General features: G+C 44.1%; 1 protein-coding gene across 1 annotated transcript in view; it reads left to right on the top strand.

Annotated features, from left to right (window-relative positions):
* Positions 1-1,259: 1,259 nt before the first annotated feature.
* The window catches only part of TMEM233 (transmembrane protein 233), a 35,031-nt gene continuing 23,447 nt past the window's right edge, over positions 1,260-12,843 (top strand). The window contains exon 1 of the mRNA XM_068989615.1: positions 1,260-1,445. Coding sequence (XP_068845716.1) covers positions 1,260-1,445 — 186 coding nt within the window. The remainder of the gene's footprint in view (positions 1,446-12,843) is intronic.

Raw genomic sequence — 12,843 nt, 5'->3', positions numbered from 1 at the left:
CTCCAGGGGGTCTTCCCAACCTAGAGATTGAACCTGTCTCTCCTGCATTGGCAGGTGGGTTCTTTACCACTAGCACCACCTGAGAAGCCCTATAATAACTATATTTGGGGAAAATATCATCCTAATAATAGGTTAAATTTATTGAACACTTAGAATCTCCTGACTTGACATGCAGTCTCATAGTCTTTAACAATATCTGTGATGGGGCAGGGACTCTCATTATTCCACTATCATTATTATTTCTTTTGGTCAAAAACATTGGCAGTCAGCAAGGTGAGGGAATTTTTCTGAGGTCATTCAACTCAGATGTGATGATTTCCCCACTACATCTGGTTTGGAGCCCCAGTTCTGGTCCATACCATCTTTCATGAATTGCTCAGACTGCTGATGTATCTCAGCTACCCTCACTCCAGTTCCCAAAGTGGATCCCTCTCTCTCCTTTCCATCCCAGGTAACCACCTGTGTTTGCACAAGTTAGATCTGCCTGCTTCTCTCTCCTCCAAGGTGGAAAAGTGGAGAGGAGAAGGACTCCTTGACGGTACACTTGGGAGAAAGTAGAGGGTACCAGGATAGGCCCTGCCTGGGTGGTGCCTGCTGCCTCTTGACACACCAGTCTCCAGAGGCCCCCTCAGTGATGTTAGGTGCCCCAAACTGAGCACCTTGCTCCCTGCCTACCTGTTGGGGAAGATGAATCAGTGAGGCTCAGTGTTCAGACTCTTAGAAGAAGGATCATAGAGCAGGGAAAGCAAATCATTAAAGTCAAGAGGAAGTAGTAAGTCTGCTACCTCCTGGGTAGGGCTGGGTGCTCAACTGGATAGAGTTGGGTCACCTCCTGTGATGCTGCTTTAAAAGAGGAGCTGGTCATCTTCAGCCTTAGGTCAGTTAGTCTGCCATGTAAAGGGTCTTCCCTTTCCCTTCCCTGTAAGACTCTTAACCTGTAAGTCTTTGTGTCTGCTTGTTGGCCCCCCGGGTGTATCCTCAAGGGGTGCCTTTCCCCTGTTTCTCAGGCTGGCTCCCTCTCTCCTCCCCCGGTGCCTCCCCGAAGCCCTCACTCGCTCCGTCCCTCCAGTGCCGGAGGCTCTTGGCTCGGGTCCCTGAGCCCAGGCAGGTGCAAGTGGAAGGCGCAGAAGGGGTGAGATTACGTTTCCCTGGAGTCCTGCGCCACTGGCTTTTCAGCGACTCGCCGGGAGCCTGCGGCCAAAGCCCCAGACCACACGGACTGCGTGCTCTTGCGCCTCCCCGCACCGCCGACCTCGCCCATGTCTCAGTACGCTCCCAGCTCGGACTTCAAGAGGGCTTTGGACAGCAGTCCCGAGGCCACCACCGACGATGACAAGACCGAGGAGGACGTGCCCAAGCCCCAAAACTATTTGTGGCTTGCCATCGTCGCCTGTTTTTGCCCCGCGTACCCCATCAACATTGTGGCTTTAGTCTTCTCCATCATGGTAAGTAAATTAGGACCCGCAGCAGCCAGGCACAGAAGACCCTAGTGGCAGGACCCCCTCGTGGGGACTCCTCACACTCTCCGCTTTTCACCGCTCCCTTCCTCACTGCCCGGGCACCGGGGCTTTTCTACTCTCTGCTCACCTTTCTCAGACTCTCCGCACTCTCCCTCCAACCATCAGCGCCTCCTTTGTGCTCCCGGTGGCGCTCAGAACCCTGACCAAGCCGCCCTGGGCGGCTCTCCACTTCCAGCAGTGCTGTGCCTTCTCTGCTAACCAAGCAAGTTCTTCCTTGGACTTTCCGTTTTCCCTCCCGCCTCCTCCGACATTCTTGGGCACCCATCCACTTCTCAACCTTTTTTTCTGGAGCCTCAAAGCGCACCACTCTAACAGCAACAGCGCTCCGCGTTATCTGAGCGTGCAGACTCTGCGCCCTCCTTGCTTATCCCTTGCCCCGGGTCTCAAGAGGCAGCACCGTCTCTATTTTTTAGCACGTAGTCTTGTCTTTGCTGTGCCTGGGGCACCACCTGGGCCACTCTCCGAGGGTCCCTAAGCGCTTCCCAATGTCTTCTAGACCCCTGGTCCCACATTTGAGCACGCCCTCTCTGGGACACCAGTTCCTTTGCGCTTCTTCCCCCGCCAGCTGACCCTTCTTCACTCTCTTCCGGCACCTCTTGGTCCCTTTATTCCAGTGAGCTTGCTCCCTCTCCAGGCATTTCTTCTGTGCGCCCTGTGCCGCTCTGTCCTCTCTTACCCCAGCACGTAGTTGTTCATCTCTCACTTGCTGCACAGCGACCCTATCTGCGCCTCTCTTTAGTTCAGTCGCTCAGTCGTGTCAGACTCTTTGCGACTGAGCCTCTCCTGCCACCCCCCAAAGACTCCCCGGCGCCCCTCCAGACCTGGGAATGCACTGGGGAGCTCCTGCACTCCGTGCAGCTTGCCCTTTGTGCTGACCTCTGCCAACTCTGGCTGTCTCTGTAGAAGAAGCAGCTGGTGCTACTTCCTGAGCTCACTTCCACTACCGCCTTCAGCTGCCCAGGGAGGAGCTCTGTGAGAACCCAGGAGGGCGAGGAGCTCTGGCGAGGTCCTAACCTTATTGACTGGGGCAGCTGGCCCAGGACAACCCTGCAGCGAGCTCCCTCCCCCACCCAGCCGCCTCGCCAGACCCAGCTCCCCAGCCGCAGACCCGGAGACTCCCAGTAAACTCCATAAAGATCAAGAGCCTCTACCCCCTTCCCCCCTGCAAGTCCACCCACAGTTGCCCATGCGTGGCACTGTACTGGCTTCCTGGGTGCACACAGAGGCCTCATTTGCAGTCACAGCTTGCCCTCTCTCATACCGCGTTTGTAGGCTGTCTGCACCAACATTCAAGCGTTCAGCCGCTGAACTTCAGACTGCCTGAGTTCAAATCCTAATGATCTGCAGAAATCACTGCATTTCTCTTCACCTCAGCCTCTTTGTCTGTGAAGTGGGGATAATCATAGCCATATTTCTCAGGGTGGTTGTATTAATGAGATCAAGTGGGAACCTCTTGGAACAGGGCCCAGCATGGTGGTGCTTTTAGATCTTGATTCATATGTCACTGGCTGAGAGCTTCTCTGATCACTGTTTTAAAATCAACCTCCCTACCCCCCCACACACACTCACGAGCTCTGTTCTCCCCTCCCTGTAATTTTTTGCTCAGAGTATTTGTTTCTGTGTAATATGTTATTCCATGTATTAATATGCTTATTGCCTGTGTCCCCTCATTAGAATATAAGCTCAATGAGGGCAGGGGTATTTGTTTTTTTGTTGGTGTAGCTTTACCTAGAAGAAAATCTGGCTGGTGGTAGATGCCCAATAAATATTGCGAAGTGAATGAATGAATGAATATATGAATGGTGTTAATGGGTCACAGTGTCTGTTCTCCTCCTGCTGCTTTATCCCATGCTGGAACCCCGGAACCACCATATCAGTTTCCTTAGGACCAGCCAGTCAGTTTCCTCTCTTCCTTCCTCTTCTGAGATATCCGGTCCTGGATGGTTCTTTGCACCAAAGCAGGAAGGGGAGATTGTAGCAGCCAAATTCTCTAGGCGGTAGCAGAGAATTGACTGGTATCGGTGCCCACACTCTATCCTGGTTTATTAATGAATCAACAGCCAATTTACTCCTTTCCCAGTGCCAAGTAGAAAAGTGCCTGCAGAGGCTCGCCGCCCCCCCCCCCCCATCCCACATTCATCTGAGATGAGCTGGAACTCCAGCTGGTGGTGACAGGTTGGATGCTAATGATGCCGCTTGGTGTGTCCTGGGGGATTAGACTTCTATGTGCTTTGAATAGAAACCTTTTTCTGGCCCTCCTATCTCCATTCCCTCCTGCAAGACTTTTTTTCACTAGATTTACAGCAAGAGACCATCCTGTTGTCAGAAAATAGATATTGGAATCAGAAAGTTGACTGGCCGAATTTCATACTTTTTTTTTTTTTTTTTTGCTGAAGTATAATTGCTTTATAGTGTTACATTAGTTTCTACTGTACAATGAAGTGGATCAGCTTTATGTATACCCTTTTAAACTGTTGGCTTCTTCATCTAGAATATGGGAATGTAGAAAGCATTTTAAGAGGTGGCAAAAATGTTGTAAGGATAAAAGAGAGTAGAAGTGTGTTAAGCTACCAGTGTTGCACTCAGTACAGGCAATAACTGTCAGACAGATGGATAGATTTGGAGCCTGGAAACATCATATGTCATGTATGAAAACAAATAGAACGTCAAACTAAGCTTCCTACACCCTCCAAGTTGTGCTCCCTCCAAGGTACTGGAAGCATTTTCCCTTTGAAACAGTGCAGAATTCATTTTGACAGGTTTCATAATAAAGACTCTAAAGGATAAAGAGGAAGCAGAAGGGTGCATAGGAGGAGAATGGCTGACCAACTGCCAGGTGTATGCTTTCCCTGGGGAACCTGGTGATGTTCAGTCCTGGCTATTTTCATATCTCAGTCATCTGTAGTTTGTGATCATTTGGGTCACTAGATAGTGGTGCCGTTCCCCGGGAGGTGCTTGAAACTATGTGGGAAATATCTGTGTATTTCAGTGATTTGGGGCACTACATGCATTTGGGGGGGAAGGGCTAAGAATATTAATATCCTACAATGCTGGAGACTGTCCTCCCAATGAAGAACTGACCCACCCCAAACATCAATAGCACTCCAGTCAAGAAACACAGGGAGATAATGCAAACTGACATAAATATTGACAAGGCTCAATATAATTCATTCCCAGAACTGTAAAAAGAGCCAGGAATCTCAAAACAATCAATATCTTTATTTATTAAATCAAGTCTGAAAAGCCTTCTATCAAATTACAAAGTTGAAGTAGGTGCTAGGGAATCATAAAGCCTCTTTGAAAAATACACATTTGAGAAGAGTGTTCTTCAAGCTGTTGGCACCTGCGGTCTTTCCACCATCCCGGGCAGAACTAAGGGAGTCCTGGGGGTTGTGAGGAGTTCACCACTGAAGAGAACTGGTATGGTATGGCTTGTCGTGTCAGAATATTGGTGGGTCAAGCATTGCCAAAGGCAGGGACATGGAAATCTTTGCTTCCCCAAGTATTAAAAGTCTATTTGTTGAAAGTGCACTTAGGGACTTCCCTGTCCCAGTGGTTTCACCTTCCACTGTAGGGGGTGCAGGTTCCATCCCTGGTCAGGGAGCCTCAGAGCCAAAAAAATCAAAACACGAAACAGAAGCAATGTTGTAGCAAATTCAATAAAGACTTTAAAAATGGTCCACATCAAAAAAAAATGCAAAAAAAAAAAGTACACTTAACCTATACTCGGTTTCAGGGACACGTATCTCGTGAATTTCCTGCAGGCTGGATCACTGCTAGCCCATATTACACATGTGAATTTGAAAAGAGCACCCCTCCTCCATACAGATGGGGTACACGACTTGGGAAGTAGAGCCCAGAGTGGTTTTAAGGTCTCATTCGTTGTACTCCCGCCCATTCCAGGCTATCCTTTTATTCCATATGAGAGATGGAATGTGGAGACTGTCCATATGACTTTTACCCTGGAGAAAGATTGGCTGTTCATTCAACAAATACATATTGAGCACTGTTACTAAATGCCAGGCTCTTCCACACTTCCCTGGGCTTTCCTGGTTTCTCAGAAAGTAAAGAATCTGCCTGCAATGTACGAGATATGGGTTCAATCCCTGGGTCAGGAAGAGCCCCTGGAAAAGGAATGGCTACTCACTCCAGTATTCTTAACTAGAGAATTCAGAATTCCATGGACAGAGGACCCTGGCAGGCTACAGTCCATGGGGTTGCAAAGAGTTGGACACAACTGAGTGACTAACACTCCAGGCATTGGTATACTCCTTTACCTTTATCAAGTGGTAAATAAGATCAGCAAGGTCTCTCCCCTCCTGGATCTGCAAGAAAAAACTTGCAAGAGTGTTGGCAAATTTCGATTGAGATCTCCATCTATTAATACTAGTTTTGTAGCTGGAATTTGCTACCTGGTTCAAGAGACTGAAAGCAAGTCCATGCCAAGTCTCCATTTTTATGATATAATATAGTCTTTTGCATAGGTGAGCCAATTTGGTCACTCTAAGTATGAATATATAATAGCCAGTGAATTTTAATTAGGTGAATTATAAACCTTCTTTCAATAGAATTTCTTCCTCACACCCACAGAATCTGTCCAGGTACCAAACAGTGAGGTTCAAAGCCTTTTGTGCTTTTTGCTACATCTGTAACCTCATGCAACTGTTTCAGTCTTTCTGAGGCTTGATTTCTTAATCCTGTAAAACAAGGGTTGCAAGGGTACCAAGTCAGGCACTGTTGTGGAAATTAAATAGTAAAAGTTAAATGATTTCATGGCATTACCTAAAACACAGCTAGAATTTAGTATTAAAGATGATGTATGCATATATTTCAGGGATACAAGCCATTACCTTTTCCAGTAGCTTTTTCTATTTTTATTGAGACTAGCGAATTTGATTAAAAAATAAAAGCAATGACAAGTATTGACAGATGTGTCACTGGAATAAATAACTGCTGTGATCTAATGGTAAACATTAATTACAGCCATTCAAGATCTCAAAAAGAAATCCGACATATACCTTTTCTTATAAAGCTATGGGAGGGTGTGCTCCCCTAATACAAGGAAGTAAATCAGGGGACATAAAGACAACAGATCCAGGAAACAGCTCCAACACAGCAAAAAAAGGCAAAGAGAAATCCTCGAAACAAGGCAGCAGGCTTCATAAACCAGCAGGAGATGCAGTTGATAGCGGATGGTCAATCTGAAGCCATCGTCAAAATCCATCATCTGGTCATGGGCTGACACAGTAAGCCACAGCCCTGCCCAGAACCTGACCACACCTGCTCTAGAAGACAAAGTCTGTGGTCAAAAAGAAAGTAAATATCCACAGAATGAAAGACCAAACTGGATATTCGTTCCATCTGACCCAGGCTCTACCAGGGCTTGTCCATCGAAACTGGGTTTCAACTGGATTTTCATAGGTTCAGAGGAGAGCTATTACTTGTGTGGGGTTTGGGGGTTTTGTTTGTTTGTTTTCAGTAATCAAGGCAGAGTTTGGAAATAACAGATTCTGGTTCAGGTAGCTTACCCAGGATGCTTGCTATCGCTTATAAGTTGAAACTAAGTATTATAGTTCATTGGGTCCTCAGTTGATTTCTTCTTTCTGTGGCTCTTTCTACATTATTGTCAGCTAAGAAATAGAATATCAATATTATGGATACCTGTGACTTATTCCTTATGAATTCCTCTACTTGAAGCTCTGATGAGTGTTAAGATGGTTTCAGATGACAAAGACCTTGCCTGAAGCGTGTTAGCTTTGTTGGACAGCCTTGTTATAGATGCCCATAGATTTTAGATATACACATGGCCCAGGCAACCCCTGCCTTGATGGCTGCTTTCATGTTTCCCCAGTATGTGGCAGAGGGTGGCCACTGACATTTGGAATTTGGGAATATAGATTTTAAACTGCTATTGGGGTCCTTTCAATAGATCCTTTCAATCTAATAAGTCCTAGATTATTAGAGGTACAAGATGTTAACCTGTGTGTTCCTAGAAAAGAAAACACATTTTGAATGTCATTTTAATTTACTGATAAAATTTTATAATGACTTTCTCATAACATAATATGGGAGATCTAAAAACAAGATTGTCCACTAATGGATGGTTGTTGAAGCTGGGTTGTTGAAGATGGTTGTTGAACATGGAGGTTTGTTGTACTGTTCTGTTGATTTTTAATATGCTTGAAAATTTACATAGTTAAGGTGTTTTTTGTTGTTGTTGTTAAAAATATAAAAAAGAAAGAAAAGTCCCTCCTAGAGTTGTTAAACATTGCCCAGGTAACAAAACAGCAGCTGTTAAATAAGTTGGCGAAACATGCCATGGCTAAGGTGCAGTTTGTCACAAATTTATAAGCAAACTGCATCTGATTTATAATGAATTTTAATGGTGACTTTGGAGGGCACCTTTAAATAGTCCTCAAGAAAAGGCCAGGTAGGAGGTCTCATATCCTGCTGCTGCTAAGTCGCTTCAGTCGTGTCCGACTCTGTGCGACCCCAAAAGACGGCAGCCCACCAGGCTTTCCCATCCCTGGGATTCTCCAGGCAAGAACACTGGAGTGGGTTGCCATTTCCTTCTCCAGTGCATGAAAGTGAAAAGTGAAAGTGAAGCCGCTCAGTCGTGTCCGACTCTTCGCTACCCCATGGACTGCAGCCCACCAGGCTCCTCCGTCCATGGGATTTTCCAGGCAAGAGGACTGGAGTGGGGTGCCATCGCCTTCTCCATCTCATATCCTAGAACAGTGCTTTTCAAAATTTAACCACTTGAGGTGCTTGTTAAAATGCAGGTTTCACTCCTGTTTCAAAGTTTAGCTGGAAAACTGCCTCCTTTGTAAAGTCCTTCTTGATTACCCTCTTGCCCTCACCCTAAGTTGTGTCCCCTCAACCTACATTTTGAATAGATTTCTCTCAGGGTACTTTTCCTTCTTTGCACCAGTTTGTGTCCGTGAGCCTCTTGAAGCTGCACTGTTGGCTGCAGCACTTAGCACAATGCTGAGCACGTGGTTAGTAAGTAACGTATGTTTGATTAACAGATGGATGGATGAATGAATGAATGGCCCCAGAGGCCTAAATGTGTTCCTACCTTTATCTCTGAGGATTGCCTTCCCTTCCCCTCTGTGTTCTGCATTTCTGCCAAAACTTTTTTGAAAAACATCCAGGAAAGTCAGGCTAATGCCAAGGGTTGCTGAGAAGTTAGCCAAGGCTTGCTTCCCAAGGATAGTTTTCCTGGCTCATCTGGCACCCACCAACATCCCCAGACCACAGGCCAATGGATCCACCTTTGGAAATTGGTTTCTGCTCTCAGCTGATTTTCTTCCATTCAAAGCTGTTTTTCCAGAAATATGATGCTTCCAGTGCAGGAACCTGAATATACCTGAAGTTTCCATTTTTGCAAGTTCAAGAATTAAACCAGATTTTCTAAAACCATGCTTCTCAAACAATCGGTTCTGCCCAATATTAACAAGTTTATTTTTTAAAAAGGAGTAAGGAATGTGGGAGGGGTGGATTGAAAACACAGGTACTAAGTTAAGCGAAAGTGTACTGTTTCCTTTCCTTGGGAGTCTCCTGAAACCTTTGACCAACCACTGTTTCTTGTGGCTCTTGGTCAGAAAAATGTAGCATGGTGCATTTACTAAGCATGTTGCCAAGTATCTTTTGATTTTAAGGACACATGTTTTGTGTTCACAGAACACAAAAATACTGTTCTTAGTGATACATTGGTTCTCCTTTTAATGAGTTGACTCACTATTGATAGAACAAGAATAGTGTTCCCTCACTAACATTCTTGTCTAGAGACCCACCTCTCCACCTTTTTCCCAGCAAAATTAGGGGGGTTTTCCCAATCAGATCTTGTCCTTTTATTTTTTTTATTGAGGTATAATTGATTTATAAAGTTTCAGGTATACAGCAAAGTGATTCAGTTTTATGTTTGTGTATATATATGTGTATATCTGTTTGTGTATATATGTATATATTCTTTCTCAGACTTTTTTCCATTATAGGTTGTTACAAGATGTTGAATATAGTTCCTTGTACAATATAATAGGTCTTTGTTTATCTTGATTATATATAGTTCACTTCAGTTGCTCAGTCGTGTCCGACTCTTTACGACCCCATGGATGGCAGCACAACAGGCCTCTCTGTCCATCACCAGCTCCCGGAGGTTACTCAGACTCCTGACCATCGAGTTGGTGATGCCATCCAACCATCTCATCCTCTGTTGTCCCGTTCTCCTCCTGCCTTCAGTCTTTCCCAGCATCAGGGTCTTTTCCAGTGAGTCAGTTCTTCGCATCAAGTGGCCAAAGTATTGGAGTTTCAGCTTCAGCATCAGTCCTTCCAATGAATGTTCAGGGTTGATCTCCTTTAGGATAGACTGGTTTGATCTCCTTGCAGTCCAAGGAACTCTCAAGAGTCTTCTCCAACACCACAGTTGAAAAGCATCAATTCTTTGGCACTCAGCTTTCTTTATAGTCCAACTCTCACATACATACACTACTGGAGAAACCATAGCCTGGACTAGATGGACCTTTGTTGGCAAAGTAATATCTCTGCTTCTTAATATGCTATCCAGGTTGGTCATAGCTTTTCTTGCAAGGAGCAACCAAGTCTTTTAATTTCATGGCTGCAGTCACCATCTGCAGTGATTTTGGAGCCCAAGAAAATAATGTCTCTCACTGTCATTGTTTCCCCATCTATTTGCCATGAATTGATGGGACCAGATGCCACGATCTTAGTTTTCTGAATGTTGTGTTTTAAACCAACTTTTTCACTCTCTTTCACTTTCATCAAGAGGCTTTTAGTTCTTCTTTACTTTCTGCCATAAGGGTGGTGTCATCTGTGTATCTGAGGTTATTGATATTTCTCCTGGCAGTCTTGATTCCAGCTTGTACTTCTTCCTGCATGGCATTTCGTGTGATGTACTCTACATGTAAGTTAAATAAGCAGGGTGACAATATACAGCCTTGACGTACTCTTTTACCGATTTGGAAGCAGTCTGTTGTTCCATATCCAGTTCTAACTGTTGCTTCCTGACCTGCGTACAGGTTTCTCACGAGGCAGGTCAAGTGGTCTGGTATTCCCATCTCTTTCAGAGTTTTCCACAGTTTGTTGTGATCCACACAGTCAAAGGCTTTGGCTTAGTCAGTAAAGCAGAAATAGATGTTTTTCTGGAACTCTCTTGCTTTTTTGATGATCCAGCAGATGTTGGCAATTTGATCTCTGGTTCCTCTGCCATTTCTAAATCCACCTTGAACATCTGGAAGTTCATGGTTCATGTACTGTTGAAGCCTGGCTTGGAGCATTACTTTGCTAGTGTGTGAGATGAGTACAATTGTGTGGTAATTTGAACACTCTTTGGCATTGCCTTTCTTTGGGATTAGAATGAAACCTAACATTTTCTAGTCCTGTGGCCACTGCTGAGTTTTCCAAATTTGCTGGCATATTGAGTGCAGCACTTTCATAACATCATCTTTTAGGGTTTGTAATAGCTCAACTGAAATTCTATCACCTCCACACTAGCTTTGTAGTGATGCTTCCTAAGGCTAACTTAACTTCTCATTTCAGGATGTCTGGCTCTAGGTGAGTGGTCACACCATCATGGTTATCTGGGTCATGAAGATCTTTTTTGTATAGTTCTTCTGTGTATTATGTATCGTAGTGTGCATCTGTTAAACCCAGATTCCCAGTTTTCCTCTTTTTCCCCTTTCATAGCTGTAAGTTTGTTTTCTGTCTGTGAGTCTCTTTCTATTTTGTATGTAAGTTCGCTTGTATCATTTTTTAAAACTCCTACACATAAGTGATAAACGGTCTTTCTCTGACTTCAGATACCAGTATGATCATCTCTAGGTCCATCCATACTGCTGTGGATGGCATTATTTCATTCTTTTTTATGGCTCAGTAATATTTTATTCCATTATATCTATACTTCTGTGTGTGTGTGTGTGTGTGTGTGTGTGTGTGCACACCACATCTTTACCCATTCATCTGTTGAGGGACATTTAGGTTTCTTCCATGTCTTGGCTGTTGTAAGTAGTGCTGCTATGAACATTGAGATGCATGTATCTTTTTGAATTAGAGTTTTCATCTTTTCCAGATATATGCCCAGAAGTGTGGTTGCTGGATCATATGGTAGTTCTAGTTTTAATTTTTTAAGGAACCTCCATACTCTTCTGCATAGTGGTTGCACCAGTTTACGTTCCCACCAACAGTGTAAGAGCATTCCCTTTTCTCCACACTCTCCAGCATTTATTATTTGTAGACCTTTTGATGATGGCCATTCTGAGTGGTATGAGATTATACCTCATTGTAGTTTTGATTTGCATTTCTACAGTAATTAGCAATGCTGAGCAACTTTTCATGTGCCTGTTGGCCATTTGTATGAAAGAAATATCTATTTAGATGTTTTCATTTTTTGATTTTTTTTATATTGTGCTCAACACGTATTTGTAATGGATCTCACTAACCAGACTTTTGCTGATGGTCTTCCTCCCTCATTATCTTTTTTCCTACATATGGAATTCAGAAACTTGACTCTCTTGTTTCTTTTAGCCCTTATCTCATGCCTTCTATTCCCTGAACTAAAGGACACCCCCTATAGTTACCTCCCTCTTCTGATAATTTCATTTGTTCTTTGTTCTAGATAATTTTGACACTGTGGTATTGCCATTATCATCATTATTATTATTATTATTATTACATTTGTCCATAAGTATTTACTTCTCAAAGCGTTTTCACATGGATACAGTTGTACGTGTTTCTCAAAATTCCAGGGAGATACACAAGAAAGCTGTTATTTCCACTTATCCATGAAGAAACAAGTCTTGCAAAGGTGACCCTAGTGGACAAAAGTCAAACATGACGGTCATCACCACCATAAAATTCACAGTCTGGCCTCTTAAAGCATTAAAATCAGATAGCTAGGTGTGCCCTTTGATAGGAACACAGCTTTGATGTCCTGAGAGCTTTTTCTTTGAATAGCTTTCCCCATCCATATAAGAAGCATTTGTATAATACTCTCAATCAAGCCTGGCAGAATTTCTCTCTACTTTTATGTTAGTGATAGGCAAAAGGACAATTCTTCCCTTGTCCGTGAAGATATTTGTGAAGAGCAACAGCCCAGAAGCCCAAGAAGATGACAGACCATCTTGAATGGATGAATGGTGATGATGAGGAAACATGCCTTATGATCTGAAAGTCTAGTCTTTGAATCCCCAGCACTACCTTTAGGCAAAGAAACTTAGGAACAAGCGAAATCAAAACAAATTCCAGAGCCCTCTGAAAACTCAAGCATTATTACTAAAAATGTTTAGTGAGTGCCCATATCCATCAA

The sequence above is a fragment of the Capricornis sumatraensis genome, chromosome 17 (genome assembly GCF_032405125.1).
Source record: "Capricornis sumatraensis isolate serow.1 chromosome 17, serow.2, whole genome shotgun sequence".
Lineage (NCBI taxonomy): Eukaryota > Metazoa > Chordata > Mammalia > Artiodactyla > Bovidae > Capricornis > Capricornis sumatraensis.
The sequence above is the reverse complement of the archived record's forward strand: the minus strand, read 5'-3'. Positions and strand labels throughout refer to the sequence as shown.